Source organism: Amblyomma mixtum, chromosome 3 (genome assembly GCF_055824585.1).
Source record: "Amblyomma mixtum isolate Tamu chromosome 3, ASM5582458v1, whole genome shotgun sequence".
Taxonomy (NCBI): domain Eukaryota; kingdom Metazoa; phylum Arthropoda; class Arachnida; order Ixodida; family Ixodidae; genus Amblyomma; species Amblyomma mixtum.
The window spans coordinates 96,158,063-96,175,922 of NC_143014.1; the positions used below are offsets into that span (position 1 = coordinate 96,158,063).

The following is a 17,860-nucleotide window of genomic DNA, read 5'->3' on the forward strand; positions in this document are numbered from 1 at the left end:
AGTCTTGCTTATTTATAATGTCCTTAGATGAAGTTCTGGTGTTAGCCCTGCAATTAAAAATTAGAAAGGATAAAGAATACAAAGTCTTGCTTATTTATAATGTCCTTAGATGAAGTTCTGGTGTTAACCCTGCCATTAATAAATTAGAAAGGATAAAGAATACAAAGTCTTGCTTATTTATAATGTCCTTAGATGAAGTTCTGGTGTTAACCCTGCCATTAATAAATTAGAAAGGATAAAGAATACAAAGTCTTGCTTATTTATAATGTCCTTAGATGAAGTTCTGGTGTTAACCCTGCCATTAATAAATTAGAAAGGATAAAGAATACAAAGTCTTGCTTATTTATAATGTCCTTAGATGAAGTTCTGCTGTTAACCCTGCCATTAATAAATTAGAAAGGATAATGAATACAGTCTTGCTTATTTATAATCTCTTTAGATGAAGTTCTGCTGTTAACCCTGCCATTAATAAATTAGAAAGGATAAAGAATACAAAGTCTTGCTTATTTATAATGTCCTTAGATGAAGTTCTGCTGTTAACCCTGCCATTAATAAATTAGAAAGGATAAAGAATACAAAGTCTTGCTTATTTATAATCTCTTTAGATGAAGTTCTGCTGTTAACCCTGCCATTAATAAATTAGAAAGGATAAAGAATACAGTCTTGCTTATTTATAATGTCCTTAGATGAAGTTCTGGTGTTAACCCTGCCATTAATAAATTAGAAAGGATAAAGAATACAAAGTCTTGCTTATTTATAATGTCCTTAGATGAAGTTCTGGTGTTAACCCTGCCATTAATAAATTAGAAAGGATAAAGAATACAGTCTTGCTTATTTATAATCTCTTTAGTTGAAGTTCTGGTGTTAACCCTGCCATTAATAAATTAGAAAAAATAAAGAATACAAAGTCTTGCTTATTTATAATCTCTTTAGATGAAGTTGCGCTGTTAACCCTGCCATTAATAAATTAGAAAGGATAAAGAATACAAAGTCCTGCTTATTTATAATCTCTTTAGATGAAGTTCTGCTGTTAACCCTGCCATTAATAAATTAGAAAGGATAAAGAATACAAAGTCTTGCTTATTTATAATGTCCTTAGATGAAGTTCTGCTGTTAACCCTGCCATTAATAAATTACAAAGGATAAAGAATACAAAGTCCTGCTTATTTATAATCTCTTTAGATGAAGTTCTGCTGTTAACCCCGCCATTAATAAATTAGAAAGGATAAAGAATACAAAGTCTTGCTTATTTATAATGTCCTTAGATGAAGTTCTGGTGTTAACCCTGCCATTAATAAATTAGAAAGGATAAAGAATACAAAGTCTTGCTTATTTATAATGTCCTTAGATGAAGTTCTGCTGTTAACCCTGCCATTAATAAATTAGAAAGGATAAAGAATACAAAGTCTTGCTTATTTATAATCTCTTTAGATGAAGTTCTGCTGTTAACCCTGCCATTAATAAATTAGAAAGGATAAAGAATACAGTCTTGCTTATATATAATGTCCTTAGATGAAGTTCTGGTGTTAACCCTGCCATTAATAAATTAGAAAAAATAAAGAATACAAAGTCTTGCTTATTTATAATCTCTTTAGGTGAAGTTCTGCTGTTAATCCTGCCATTAATAAATTAGAAAGGATAAAGAATATAAAGTCCTGCTTATTTATAATCTCTTTAGATGAAGTTCTGCTGTTAACCCTGCCATTAATAAATTAGAAAGGATAAAGAATACAAAGTCTTGCTTATTTATAATGTCCTTAGATGAAGTTCTGGTGTTAACCCTGCCATTAATAAATTACAAAGGATAAAGAATACAAAGTCCTGCTTATTTATAATCTCTTTAGGTGAAGTTCTGCTGTTAACCCTGCCATTAATAAATTAGAAAGGATAAAGAATATAAAGTCCTGCTTATCTATAATCTCTTTAGATGAAGTTCTGGTGTTAACCCTGCCATTAATAAATTAGAAAGGATAAAGAATACAAAGTCTTGCTTATTTATAATGTCCTTAGATGAAGTTCTGGTGTTAACCCTGCCATTAATAAATTAGAAAAAATAAAGAATACAAAGTCTTGCTTATTTATAATCTCTTTAGATGAAGTTCTGGTGTTAACCCTGCCATTAATAAATTAGAAAGGATAAAGAATACAAAGTCTTGCTTATTTATAATGTCCTTAGATGAAGTTCTGGTGTTAACCCTGCCATTAATAAATTAGAAAGGATAAAGAATACAAAGTCCTGCTTATTTATAATCTCTTTAGATGAAGTTCTGCTGTTAACCCTGCCATTAATAAATTAGAAAGGATAAAGAATACAAAGTCTTGCTTATTTTATGGGGTTTAATTAGGGGGAGATAAACACGTTCTCCCCGTTTAAGCGCGGCTGACATGGTTCAAAACCGCGCTGACCCCACCCCGTGGTCGCGTACGCTACTGAGCGCACGCCGACCACGGCGGGCCGTGCTCTGCGGGAACAAAGGAACGACACAATGGCTGACAAAAACAAGGCATTTATTGCTATAGCAACAATAACCCCAGCTAGGAACAAAATACACTGAGGAGTCTAGGATGTCCGACTCACCAGCACGGCTACGAGCGAACGTCCGCCCACGGTAGGGCAAAGGGAACTCCGAGGTCGAGCGGGACGGGCTCGGCGGGAGTAAGTTCCGACCGAGAGGCGCCCGTCGACGAAGAGCGAAGCTGCGAGCGAAACGTCTGCTCGCTTCCCGATCCCAGAGAGAAGAGACCCCGTCGCTCCCCGCGAGCGCGCAGCAAAACGCCATCCGTGGCGCTGGTGTCGCTGCGACGCGAGCGCCCTCCCTTGTTAGTTACAGTAACCGAACCGAGAGGAGTGCTTTTCGGGGGGGCAGCTAACAACAGTGGGGTGCGTTGAGGGAAAGCGTACGCAGGGGACGAAGGCGTCCCCACATCCCCCCAACCTTAAATAGACCCACGCGCCTGCGAGTTACATGCTATGGAGGAGTCTCCTGGTCTTCATGCACTTGAGGCAGGTCGTGCAGCGGAGGTCACGCCGACAGGGTGCACGCAGTCTTCCGCGGTATTCCGAAGGCGGCGTGAAGGTCTCCGCTGGGACGACTCGCATGGCCCGCGGACTATGTGCCCGCAGGCCCGCGAAGAGGAGGGCCGGTTGACCACTGCAGTCCAAGATTCCGCAGTAGTCGCCAGGGCAACAGCAGCCAGAGGTGGCTGCTGTCTGGTCTCGCCACAGCTGCCCCGGATGGATGCGGCGAACAGGATACAGGCCGCTCCGTCGCAGCAGGCGGCAGCGAGACGATGTGCACAGGACAGCAAGCCGCAGTGGCTCCGCTGGATCTGAAAGATTGCCAAAACACACTCCGCATGCCTTTAACATAGGTCACGGGAGGGAAAACGGCGTACACAAAGGCCTGGTGGCTCAATGCTCAACTCGCTAGCAAAACGTGCCGGGCGGCCGTGCAACACAAAGTTCGAGTGAACAAAGCCCTTTCTTGAGTTGAACGAGAATGCTCGGTTCATGCGAGGTTAAAAAAAACGGGTGGGCCAGCAAAGTGCGCCCCCTCTCAATACCACGGTCCGGTGGTCGTGTCACTTTTGACAAGGTGCAGGCAGCTATGAATAGCCTTAGGCCTCACTACCACTGTGAAGGTCGACGACCCCCAACAAAAGAAAGACCCGAAACGGGTTTCGTGCGCGCAGCCGCGAGGAGACATCAGCGTTGTGGGGTGGTCCTCCCTGCTCACTGCACGAAGCAGCTGCTGAGTGATCGGCGCCCACCGTATCGGACGGTGTCGGAACGCCCGGTGCCGAGCTGCAATACCAGCGAGCTCGTAACGGCACCCGTGGCCCCAGGCCACCCGGCTCCCAGAGCCGCGACTCCCAGAGTCGAAAAAGAGACAGCGAGAATATATACAGAAAACTCGGACCACCCACGCGGCTTCCGTACTCACTCGCTTCGGGCTCGGCAACTACGCGGGCGCTAGGCCTCGCGCTCCCTCGATGCGGACCAAGTGGTTCTTGAAGAAATTCCAGGAAGAAAACTTCACAAAAAAAACATGCTGAGCATGTCGAAAAGTTCAAACATGCTGCAGCGCAATACACCTCGCACTCAAGAAAGCATGCCGCAGGTCCTAGCGATCAAAATTCACTCTAGGCCTAGCACTTGTCAAGTCCGGACAAAGAGCGTTCCTCGAACCAAACAGACTGTCGTCCAATGTTCCAAGAGCAGGCCCCACGTTGGGCGCCAGATATGGGGTTTAAATAGGGGGAGATAAACACGTTCTCCCCGTTTAAGCGCGGCTGACATGGTTCAAAACCGCGCTGACCCCACCCCGTGGTCGCGTACGCTACTGAGCGCACGCCGACCACGGCGGGCCGTGCTCTGCGGGAACAAAGGAACGACACAATGGCTGACAAAAACAAGGCATTTATTGCTATAGCAACAATAACCCCAGCTAGGAACAAAATACACTGAGGAATCTAGGATGTCCGACTCACCAGCACGGCTACGAGCGAACGTCCGCCCACGGTAGGGCAAAGGGAACTCCGAGGTCGAGCGGGACGGGCTCGGCGGGAGTAAGTTCCGACCGAGAGGCGCCCGTCGACGAAGAGCGAAGCTGCGAGCGAAACGTCTGCTCGCTTCCCGATCCCAGAGAGAAGAGACCCCGTCGCTCCCCGCGAGCGCGCAGCAAAACGCCATCCGTGGCGCTGGTGTCGCTGCGACGCGAGCGCCCTCCCTTGTTAGTTACAGTAACCGAACCGAGAGGAGTGCTTTTCGGGGGGGCAGCTAACAACAGTGGGGTGCGTTGAGGGAAAGCGTACGCAGGGGACGAAGGCGTCCCCACAATTTATAATGTCCTTAGATGAAGTTCTGGTGTTAACCCTGCCATTAATAAATTAGAAAGGATAAAGAATACAAAGTCTTGCTTATTTATAATCTCTTTAGATGAAGTTCTGCTGTTAATCCTGCCATTAATAAATTAGAAAGGATAAAGAATATAATGTCCTGCTTATTTATAATCTCTTTAGGTGAAGTTAAGAATACAAAGTCTTGCTTATTTATAATCTCTTTAGGTGAAGTTCTGCTGTTAATCCTGCCATTAATAAATTAGAAAGGATAAAGAATATAAAGTCCTGCTTATTTATAATCTCTTTAGATGAAGTTCTGCTGTTAACCCTGCCATTAATAAATTAGAAAGGATAAAGAATACAAAGTCTTGCTTATTTATAATCTCTTTAGGTGAAGTTCTGCTGTTAATCCTGCCATTAATAAATTAGAAAGGATAAAGAATATAAAGTCCTGCTTATTTATAATCTCTTTAGATGAAGTTCTGCTGTTAACCCTGCCATTAATAAATTAGAAAGGATAAATAATACAAAGTCTTGCTTATTTATAATGTCCTTAGATGAAGTTCTGGTGTTAACCCTGCCATTAATAAATTAGAAAGGATAAAGAATACAAAGTCCTGCTTATTTATAATCTCTTTAGGTGAAGTTCTCCTGTTAATCCTGCCATTAATAAATTAGAAAGGATAAAGAATATAAAGTACTGCTTATTTATAATCTCTTTAGATGAAGTTCTGGTGTTAACCCTGCCATTAATAAATTAGAAAGGATAAAGAATACAAAGTCTTGCTTATTTATAATGTCCTTAGATGAAGTTCTGGTGTTAACCCTGCCATTAATAAATTAGAAAAAATAAAGAATACAAAGTCTTGCTTATTTATAATCTCTTTAGGTGAAGTTCTGGTGTTAACCCTGCCATTAATAAATTAGAAAGGATAAAGAATACAAAGTCTTGCTTATTTATAATGTCCTTAGATGAAGTTCTGGTGTTAACCTTGCCATTAATAAATTAGAAAGGATAAAGAATACAAAGTCCTGCTTATTTATAATCTCTTTAGGTGAAGTTCTGCTGTTAACCCTGCCATTAATAAATTAGAAAGGATAAAGAATATAAAGTCCTGCTTATTTATAATCACTTTAGATGAAGTTCTGGTGTTAACCCTGCCATTAATAAATTAGAAAAGATAAAGAATACAAAGTCCTGCTTATTTATAATCTCTTTTGATGAAGTTCTGGTGTTAACCCTGCCATTAATAAATTAGAAAGGATAAAGAATACAAAGTCTTGCTTATTTATAATGTCCTTAGATGAAGTTCTGGTGTTAACCCTGCCATTAATAAATTACAAAGGATAAAGAATACAAAGTCCTGCTTATTTATAATCTCTTTAGGTGAAGTTCTGGTGTTAACCCTGCCATTAATAAATTAGAAAGGATAAAGAATATAAAGTCCTGCTTATCTATAATCTCTTTAGATGAAGTTCTGCTGTTAACCCTGCCATTAATAAATTAGAAAGGATAAAGAATACAAAGTCTTGCTTATTTATAATGTCCTTAGATGAAGTTCTGGTGTTAACCCTGCCATTAATAAATTAGAAAGGATAAAGAATACAAAGTCCTGCTTATTTATAATCTCTTTAGATGAAGTTCTGCTGTTAACCCTGCCATTAATAAATTAGAAAGGATAAAGAATACAAAGTCTTGCTTATTTATAATGTCCTTAGATGAAGTTCTGGTGTTAACCCTGCTAATAATAAATTAGAAAGGATAAAGAATACAAAGTCCTGCTTATTTATAATCTCTTTAGATGAAGTTCTGCTGTTAATCCTGCCATTAATAAATTAGAAAAAATAAAGAATACAAAGTCTTGCTTATTTATAATCTCTTTAGATGAAGTTCTGCTGTTAACCCTGCCATTAATAAATTAGAAAGGATAAAGAATACAAAGTCTTGCTTATTTATAATGTCCTTAGATGAAGTTCTGGTGTTAACCCTGCCATTAATAAATTAGAAAAGATAAAGAATACAAAGTCCTGCTTATTTATAATCTCTTTAGATGAAGTTCTGGTGTTAACCCTGCCATTAATAAATTAGAAAGGATAAAGAATACAAAGTCTTGCTTATTTATAATGTCCTTAGATGAAGTTCTGGTGTTAACCCTGCCATTAATAAATTACAAAGGATAAAGAATACAAAGTCCTGCTTATTTATAATCTCTTTAGGTGAAGTTCTGGTGTTAACCCTGCCATTAATAAATTAGAAAGGATAAAGAATACAAAGTCTTGCTTATTTATAATGTCCTTAGATGAAGTTCTGGTGTTAACCCTGCCATTAATAAATTAGAAAAGATAAAGAATACAAAGTCCTGCTTATTTATAATCTCTTTAGATGAAGTTCTGGTGTTAACCCTGCCATTAATAAATTAGAAAGGATAAAGAATACAAAGTCTTGCTTATTTATAATGTCCTTAGATGAAGTTCTGGTGTTAACCCTGCCATTAATAAATTACAAAGGATAAAGAATACAAAGTCCTGCTTATTTATAATCTCTTTAGGTGAAGTTCTGGTGTTAACCCTGCCATTAATAAATTAGAAAGGATAAAGAATATAAAGTCCTGCTTATCTATAATCTCTTTAGATGAAGTTCTGCTGTTAACCCTGCCATTAATAAATTAGAAAGGATAAAGAATACAAAGTCTTGCTTATTTATAATGTCCTTAGATGAAGTTCTGGTGTTAACCCTGCCATTAATAAATTACAAAGGATAAAGAATACAAAGTCCTGCTTATTTATAATCTCTTTAGGTGAAGTTCTGGTGTTAACCCTGCCATTAATAAATTAGAAAGGATAAAGAATACAAAGTCTTGCTTATTTATAATGTCCTTAGATGAAGTTCTGGTGTTAACCCTGCCATTAATAAATTAGAAAGGATAAAGAATACAAAGTCCTGCTTATTTATAATCTCTTTAGGTGAAGTTCTGCTGTTAACCCTGCCATTAATAAATTAGAAAGGATAAAGAATATAAAGTCCTGCTTATTTATAATCACTTTAGATGAAGTTCTGGTGTTAACCTTGCAAAGCAAAGTGACCTGTCGTTAGGCAGTCAGTGTGTGCAAGCCACAGATCCTTTGCCTCGTAGCTCTCGCGGCTATGGACGCGTCCATCCGTGTCATGTGAGCCGCTTCCTGCCGGCACGGAAACCCGAGTGTAGCTACCTTTGACCGAGGGCGGTTTACGAGCCGTTTCCTGCCTAAGGGCTGGCTGGTTTGAAGACGGTAAACCTTTCCTTTAGGAAGGGTTATTGTCCTTTTGAGTTTTGTGGGGCTCCCTTTGAGATGGATCCTTTTGAAGGTAACCCTGCTCTTGCCTACACAAAGCAAGCTAACTTCTGCAGGCTGTTTCGTGGAAGGCGGAGCCCACATTTTAGGTCTCCAACTGCTGCACATTTGACACCCAGAGTTTTCGTATCAGCGAATGAAAGGCTGCTGCGGTGTTACTGTTGATGTATTGCAAATTTTTTCTTACTCAGCAGGGATATACCGCCATAAAATGACATTCTCTAACACTTACCTCTTGAATTCAAAGAGATAACCATCCTGACTTATCCTGAAATAGTTAACCCTTTGACTATCGAATATTGACTGTCCAAATTTGAAACGGGCGCTCAGCGCAGTATCCAAAGGGCAAAAACTTTGCGGGACGGAATGCGGCCGTAGTACCCATACGGCACAAACAGTCAAAGGGTTAATGGCTGGAACAGCCTTACTAGTGATGTCACGGCTAAAAGCTTGTTTTCATCCTTTGGGGCGCGCTTTCATCAAGTTGCTATTTTTCCCACCTGTACCCATGTTCCTCCCATCATGTGTGCTTGTTTGCTGATTTTGGTTGTGTGTAGCCAAAAATAAGTGAGGTTTTATTTCTTAGTCTCAACAAGGTGATGATTGTAATATAAATATGCGATTTATGAGCTTACTGGTTCCATGAGATTCGCTGTAGTGTTTGTCTGAGGAGCCCAACAGCACCCAGACAACCACCCAGACAACCACTGATATCCATATGATGTCCACAAATAATCACAATGTCTGATATCATTTGAGGATATCCTTGCAACATCCAGACGACTTTCGGCGGTCAAACGTCAGTAAAAGGATATTGACAAGATATCGTCATGAAGACATTTTTTTTTCGCGGCGCTTGATTTTACTTGCAGCTTTATTCAAGATTCTGCTGTATTTTGTTCTGAATTTGACAAAAGCGACAAAATTTCACACATGACAAAAGCGGGCCACACGAGAACATATGTTCCCGTAGGTCTAAGTTTAAATGGACCTGTACCGGGTTGAGAATTGATAGAAATGTTAAGAGAATAAAATTATTTATAGAAACTCCAATACCGGGGCAACTCAAAGTGCAAGAAAGTTTTGTCTGCACCGGGACGTCGAGCTGTCTCGCGATTATCCTACATCACGGAGATTGCAGATTTAGGCGCCAGCTATGGGCGGAAATAAATACTTTTCGTTCGTTATTCCCTTGTCATTTCCGCACCGTTGAAATGTGTTGGTTGTTTTAGCCTTTTCTGAAATAGTCATGTCAGAATTTTTATTACTGCATATATCTTACTCAGTTTGTCCAGAGCCAAACTAGCTACCGTAGCGAAGCTCTCCCAAAGTGCTGTCCCGTACGCCGCCGTTACCGCCGCCGTCGCCATCTTTATTTTGCCGCACTCAAAGTTGTTGCGTTGAAAATCACGGTGTAATACACGAAATGGTAAAGTATTTGAGCAAACTTAGCACGGAAATTTCTTTCAGTTAATAAACTCAGAAATTGAATTTAATACGCAATCTAGGGGCATGTGCTGTAAATGCGGCACCACCACGGCCATAGAGTTTCTTACTATTACCTAGAGGGAAAGCTGGCAAGCCGTCTATGGGAGTTTGCATGGAGACCCCACGTGACCACCTCAGCCACCATGGGCGCTCAAAGCATCATGGGGCGGTGAGCTACTTGTTGCGGAACTGTAACTTTTGGCCAAAAAATAATAGAAAAATAAAGCTGTTTGATAACTACAAACGTCCTAACATTCAATATCTTGTCTAATGATTGCAACAAACGAGCAGAAAAGCATTTAAGTGCAAAGTTTGCCTAAAATAAGACATGACTAGCTTTCCTATTGGCCAAGTGATGAACACTAAAAAAACTAATATTTCGTAATTAACAGGCGCACTTTTAAAAGTAAATATGTTTTCAAAAAAAAATGTTGTTGTTTAGATACTTTAAGAGGTTTTTTAATGGCATTTCGGAAGAGTAAAACCTTTTATTGGCGTCGTGTGTCGTCGCGTCTTCACTACTATGGCTTTTGCACACTGCGTTCGCGGGAAAGTCGTCTGCGCACACACGAACTACGTTTTTGGAATTAAACGCCTTAGTACTGCCACTCTGTGTTCCCGAAAAACTACGACTGTGCCGCAACAAGTAGCTCACCGCCCCATGATGCTTTGAGCGTCCATGTTGGCTGAAGTGCAGCGCCGCCAGCTTTCCCTCTAGGTAGTAGTAAGAAACTCTATGACCACGGCCTGTGCAGCGCCTGGCTGGCCTGGCCCAACGTTACTAGAACAAACTCAGTTTCACAGCTCTGCCCGGAGAGCTGTCCCAAGTGGCGGTCGCGCGAACTAGTGGCGCTGCGATCGAGTCTTGCTCCCTCGTCGCCGCTCGGTGCGGCTCGCTGGCCCTGTTGCGCCCTTTTTAAAGAGAGCGCTCGCGACAGCCGTTTTGTGTCGTCTGCTTCTCGGTTAATTTTAAGGCGAAAGCCTTTAATGCCTCATACTGTCGTTAGCAGCCGTGTCGGCAGATGTGTCCTCGTTTCGGCGTCACTAAAAAAAACTGTCGAGGCTGAGAATCGAACCAGGGCCTTTGGCATTTGAAGTCACTTACTCATTTGGCATTTAAACTAGCCATTAACTCATGACTAGTTAGTCATGATTGGTTAATGACTAACTATCCAGTCATGACTTGTCAGTTATTAATCACTCATGACCTGTTAGTCATGATTGACTAGTTATTCATTAACCAGTCATTACTAGTCATGACTGGTTAGCCATGACTAACCATGACTAATGACACATTGGTCATGACTGGTTAGTCATTAAGCAGTCGACTAGTTATGACTGGTTATAACTAGTCACGATTGATTAATTACGAACTAGTCATGTCCGGTTAATGACTGGCTAGTCATGACAAACCAGTCATGACTAGTCATGACTAACCAGTCAACTACTAATGGCTGGTTAATGACTAACTTGTCATGACTGCTTAATAACTAACCAGTCATGACAATTAGTAATTGGTCATGGTTAGTCATGATTAATCCGTCATGACTAACCATGACTAATGGCTAACCAGTCATGACTAGCCATGACTGGTTAATTACCAACTAGTCATGACTAACCATTAATGACTAATTGGGCCATGACTTGACCCATGACTTACTATTCATGATTGGTTATTGACTAACTAGTCATGTCTGGTTAATGACTAGCTAGTCATGACTAACCAGCGATGACAAACCAGTCATGACTGGTTAATGACTGGTTAGTCATGACTGTTTTGTCATGACCAACATTACTAGAACCAAGTTCTAGTAATGTTGGTCATGACTAGCTGGTCATTAGCCAGACATGACTAGTTCGTCCTTAACCAATCATGACTAGTTGGTCATGACTAGCTAGTTATGACTAACTAGTCATTAACCAACTAGCCATGACTAGTTAGTTAATAACCAATCATGATTAGTAAGTCATGGGTCATGACTAATTAGTCATGACTAATTAGTCATGACCCGTTTAGTCATGATTGGTTATTCATGACCCAATTAGTCATGATTGGTTAGTCATGACTAGTTAGTCATTAAGCAGTCATGACTGGTTAGCCATTAGTCATGGTTAGTCATGACTGGCTAGTCATTAAGCAATCATGACTAGTTAGTCATTAACCAGTCATGACTAGTTATGACTGGTTAGTCATGACTGTTTTGTCATGACCAACGTTACTAGAACCAAGTCCTAGTAATGTTGGTCATGACTAGCTAGTCATTAGCCAGACATGACTAGTTCATCATTAACCAATCATGACTAGTTGGTCATGACTAGCTAGTCATTAACCAACTAGTCATGAGTAGTTAGTCAATAACCAATGATGACTAGAAAGTCATGGGTCGTCATGACCCAATTAGTCATGACTAGTTAGTCATTAAGCAATCATGACTTGTTGTCATTAGTCATGACTGGTTAGTCATTAATCAATCATGACTAGTTAGTCATTAACTAGTTATGACTGGCTAGTCATGACTGGTTTGTCATCGCTGGTTAGTCATGACTAGCTAGTCATTAACCAGACATGACTAGTTAGTCAATAAGCAATCATGACTAGTTAGTCAATAACCAATCATGACTAGTAAGTCATGGGTCAAGTCATGACCCAATTAGTCATTAATGGTTAGTCATGACTAGTTGGTAATTAACCAGTCATGGCTAGTCATGACTGGTTAGCCATTAGTCATGGTTAGTCATGACGGATTAATCATGACTAACCATGGCCAATTACTAACTGTCATGACTGGTTAGTTATTAAGCAGTCATGACAAGTTAGTCATTAACCAGCCGTTAGTAGTTGACTGGTTTGTCATGACTAGCCAGTCATTAACCGGACATAACTAGTTCGTAATTAATCAATCATGACTAATTAGTCTCGACCCAATTTGTCATGGCTAGCCAAACCAAGTCGCCCCATAGCCACCTCGTGTGTGCCAACGGCCGTGCGGCCAAAGTTGCGTGGAAAGGCTTTCGCCTCGCGCACTTTAGATCGTCAAAGTGGCCCCTGAATTTTGATTTAGTATTTTGTGACATCGGGCCTCTTCATGCTGACCTGCTTTGCACCGGGATGCAATAGCGGGTATCCCAACGATGACTCCACGGACAGTCATTTAACCGTTTTTGCAATTTTTTCACAATATTAACAGCCTAAGTTCGCATCACACAAACGTTTTCTCCAAGATAACACGCAGCTTCGAAGCAAAAGCTGCCGTAATGGAAGTATTTTTTACTGCAGCCATGTAGAGCGCGAATGCAGATCGCCAAAACCTCATATGTGCCGGCCGCTCCACGCTTCCGCGCTGCGTGTAGCAGACGACGCGCCCGGCAGGGAGCAAGACTCGACTGCAGCGCCGTTAGTTCTCGTGACCGCCGCTTGGGACACTCTCCTCCGCTGGGCGGTATGGGGAGCTGCGAAACTGAGTAGGTTCTAGTAACGTTGGCCTGGCCTGTATGCCTGTAGTTCGTCCATTGCTTTTCGAAGTCGGCGGCGGCGCTATAGTGTTCTTGTGAGAGGTAAGTGCTTGTTTCCTGATTTTGGTCTTAGTACGCATTTCTCACCATGCCTAAAATGAAGCACAAATCGTAGCAAGTTCGTGTTAGTAGAAGAATAGCTAAAAAATCATTTTCACTGTTTGAAGGCAGCGGGAATGCGACGGAGCAGCGCGAGCCAGCAACGCGAGTTCTGTTTGAAAACACGTGTGATCGTGGCGCATCACCCGGTTGCGAATCCGCTTTTGTTGGGCGTTCAGAGAAGCAATCCAGTGCACCCAGCGCCGATCTAAGCGTTCCATCCAGTTCTGTAGTGATCGATGGCGCACACGAAACGCAAGGGGCTTGTGTTTTTGTGTTTACGTCTAAGTTAGTGACTGAGCGTTGCAACGATTAGAACAGCGAAGACAGTATTGTGGATACAAAGTATTGGAATGTCTGACATTGCAGCGATTAGCAAAGTAACAATTCTTGCGTATGCAGCGTGTTGTCGTTGTGTGTGACTGTGCCTGAAGAGCGGCAAATTTTGTATATTCTTCGTAGTGTGTGACTTATGTAATTCCAACAGTCTTCTTTATAAAGTGCTGCTTTTACCTGGTTTATCTTGGGCATGCCAACACTTGTTCAGTCATTGCCTTCGCTGGCTTGGTGAGGTTGATGTCTTTGTTGTTTTGCTTTTGTGTAGTCATATATACTACTTTCCCTTGCTTCCATACTGTCATACAACGTTTGACACGCCTTGGCTCCTGCTTTGCCGTGTAGGGACGTTGCTCAGATGGATTCTGTGTAGTGACCAGCTACTCTTTTCTCTCTTTTTTTTGCTTTTAATACTGCACGAACATGATTCTGTGTAGGGACCAGCTACTTTTTTCATTTCTTTTTTTTTGCTTTTAATGCTTCACGAACATGATTACCAAAACCCTGTGTATGGACCAGCTACTTTTTTCCATTTTTTTTTCTTTCAATGCTGCACAAACATGGCTCCGCTAACCCCGCTGCGCCCTTTCGGGGGCAAAACAAGTTTCGAACACACAGTGGAGAGTTGACAGGTTCAACGGAGTGTCGAGAGCTCGACGAAGTGAGTTGGCTCTAACGTGAGCTCAGTGGCACTGCTCCACAGGAAAGGCCAAACAAACATGATTACCAAAGCCCGCCGAGTTTTTCTACCTACCCGAGGTTTTTCATGAAATTCTCCCAAGGCAGCTATAACAACCACTTTTGCCTGCCCTTGACTCCTGCAAGTACTTTCCTCATCACTGTTTCATTAAATTAGTGTTTCAGTTCAAAGTCTTTTGCCTTGAACAACTTTATTCTCCTCAATGTCTTCATTTTTTTCTCTTTAACGTCTTTCCTATTTGAACTAACATACATAATAAGTGGTCAGCATTAACCAGTGGCCAGCGTTAACGTTTAACCAACTCATTCATGCACTTTTTGATGCCTTGTTGCCTCCAATGTGTTCTATTAAGGTGGCCCCTGATAACAGGTGCTCTCATCATCCCGGAAGGGTTCTTTTTGGCTGTGCCTTGTTAATATTTGTGGCATTAACTCTGGCCACATGTGTAACTTCTCTAATATCCAACCTTACCATGATTAGCCCAGCAGTCTTGTGCAGTACTTAAGTTTTTTGTTCACTTGTGTGGGCATGAAAACTGCTCCATGGTATACTTGTCATCAGTTTATGCTTTTTCTTATTTTCACAGCTCACTGGAAGTGGTGAATGAAGAGAAATGGACCAAGCATTTTTGAAATAAAAATTTCAAAAAAGATATTAGCTTGTCAGTTCAAGTTTTTTATATGTGCATGAAGCAACTGCCTAAATTCGAAGGGGTGTTCAAGGTGCATGCATATTTAATGTTCAGTGGGAATAACTGTCATTCTGGACACCCAGAAGACTGAAAGGAGATGTCAGTAAGACATCGCAAGGAAACTTAAAATATGTACTGAAGATGTTGACAGGATATCCTCTCGCCATCTTATTGGGTCTCCCTAGGACATTCTGTGGATTGCCACTTTGTGTCAAAACACCTGTCCAGAGGATGTCCAGTGGACATCATGTGGGTATTAATGGACATCATATGGATATCTGATATCTTCAGGGCGATATCAAGTGGATGTCCAGAGGATACCACCTGGTTATCTGGGCAGCTACAAACCGTATAGCTCCATTATTGTGCTAAAGGCCAGAGCAAGTATCTGTCAGCAAATTAATGGCTGTAAATGTTTCATTTCATTTTTTTTCAGGTACTTTCTCTTTTTAGGCTGCAATTAGTGGATTGAAGTAGTACGCTATGAGGCAATTTCATTCCAGCTCTAGGCGGGTGAAAAAACTAGCTCTCTTGGTTGGTGCGGCTGTTGGCGTAGCACTTACTGGAACCATCTGGGGACACGCATGACAGGTTAAGGCTGCCCATGCGCACATACAGGAAATCCTTCTTTGTCGCTTTGATGTTGGCATGACCAGCCACAGATGCCGCATTTCAGTGGAGGCAAAATGCCGAAGACGCTCGTATGCTGTGCAGAGTCGGTGCACTTGAAGAACTCTGGTCGTTCAAAAATCATACAGGCCTCTCCACTGCGGCGATTTTTAGAGCACAGCTCATAGGCATCTGAGAGCCTTGGGACGAACTAGCATTTGTCGGAATTTACATTATTTTGAACAAACGCGGCGAAAATTTGGTGTCTTATAATTCATCGCACTTGTTGCTATTGAAACACACTCTTACGGGAAAAGCGCTACACGGGTATAGCAGCCTAATTGAATAATTCTAATAAGTGAACGGCTCAAAGTGCATCATTCGCAATCTCTTTTCTATGCATAGTGCATTAAGGAACGGCTATATGGACTTTCAAGACATCAAAGCCCTTTTTCGACGTGTTCGTTTAATTAGCAGTGGCTGTGTCTAATGCAACAGGTAGTCGTCGACCTGCGACTGCCACCTGCCAGCGGTGGCAGGTGGCGTGTGAAGAGCTGCGCTCAAATTCCGTATTACGGACTTCCGTAATCGTCTTGTCAATTTTTTTCCGTTATCCCTCCTTCTTCTCCTTTCCTTCACACAAGGGTTCAGGTGCGGACCCTTAGTGATGCAATTGCTGCACCTTTCTTTTCCTCATAATCGTTATTGTTATTTGTGTTTATATTGTTGGCATTGATCTCCAACAGAGCCAACTTCCTTTGCCTTTTGCAGAGCCAGTGCTGCGCCCATTCCTTCTCTGGTCCAACGCGGTGGGCGAGCCATCGGATGCCTGCGGCAGTGCCGTCGGAGTTGAGATCTGAAGTGGCCCTGCATGCAGAGGAGTGAAGCGCCGACACTGGAGAGCTCGGGAGAAGCAGCAGCGGAGACGATGGCGGAAGAGCACGCAGATCTGGAGCTGCACCCGCTGGACATCGACGACATCCGGAGCAACCCCAACGCTCCGCGTGACTGCGACGATGAGGAAGTGCGTGGCGGGCGTGGCGAGGCCACGTCGGCCATTTTCTCGGTGACCATGGGCCTCAAGCGCAAGAAGGTCGTCAGCGACCCCGTGCGCAGCCCCCGGAAGAAGTTGGAAGGTGAGTGGTTGTTGGACCATCCTCCACTGCCTTGGTGTCGAGGTGGATTGATACGAGGCTGTTAAAGGCTAAAGTGAAAGATCTTTTAATGTGCTACCACTAAGGCTTCCAGTCTTGAATACACCCGTTGCCTGTTTGTGTGAAGCAAGCTAAACCTACAGAAATAAAATAAATAAATGCAAATATGGCTGCGACTGCGCCGTGCCTAGGTTTCGAAACCGTGGCAACGCGAACAAATCAGCTTTGCTGGGCACTGCACGAGAGCACTGTTCTATCACCCCCCAATGTCTAACTGCCACTCATGCTCTGCATTGCATGTCGTCGTCTTAACATAACTTCCATCCGTGTGCAGTGGATCCAGAACACATCGCTATCGCAGTGGCTTCTTAAGATGTGGCTTCTTGGCTCTCAGCAGGGGTGGTTTTTGCTTTTGGGATTATAGCTATCATTGCTGTATATCCAAGGCAATTTAGCAGGCGCAGTCCCCTGCTGGAAACAATTGTGTTATCCATACGAACTTAATCAGTGCTGCTGGCCTGTTAAATTTTTTTATTGTTAATTGCCTTGTGCACACCCCACAATGCAGAGGTCCCGCGGCCCCTGAGTCCGTCGGAGATGGCGATCCTGAAGTGGAAGCGTGCTGCGCGGCAGGCGTTGCACATGGAGGACCCCTGGGCCATGTTCCACCTGGAGCGGTTCAAGGCAGAGCGCGTGCGCCGCTATCACTACAATGCCCTCAACAAGGCCTGGCTCGAGGACGAGGCCCTGGTCAAGATGGCCCCCGACGTGAGCTTTTTTTCCCTTTTTTTTTAGCACTTCATCCTTACTTTTGCTTTTGTCTTAGCCTTTCTGATTGTCTCTGTAAACTTGCAGCGACTCGAAACACAATTGCTTCGCATTGTTTCTCAGCAACAGGAATATGTGCAAAGTACACGGCATTTTCTGACAACTGATTCATGGCCTTAAATTTGTGTTCTTGCAGCCCTTCCCAGATGAAAAAAATCTAGCTGGTTTCAATTGGTTCTAACTGGTTTCAGCTGGGATCAGTTGGTCCCAGCTGGGACCAACTGGCCAGCAGTTGGGACCGTTTGGCCTGCAGTTGGTGCCAACTGG

At 42.4% G+C, this 17,860-nt stretch overlaps 1 protein-coding gene across 1 annotated transcript in view; it reads left to right on the forward strand.

The window, feature by feature from the left end:
• Positions 1-13,165: 13,165 nt before the first annotated feature.
• LOC149351043 (eukaryotic elongation factor 2 kinase-like) overlaps positions 13,166-17,860 on the forward strand; it is a 57,912-nt gene continuing 53,217 nt past the window's right edge. Inside the window, exons 1-3 of the mRNA XM_089580234.1 lie at positions 13,166-13,218; positions 16,383-16,747; positions 17,334-17,533. Coding sequence (XP_089436360.1) covers positions 16,483-16,747; positions 17,334-17,533 — 465 coding nt within the window. The 5' untranslated portion in view covers positions 13,166-13,218; positions 16,383-16,482. The remainder of the gene's footprint in view (positions 13,219-16,382; positions 16,748-17,333; positions 17,534-17,860) is intronic.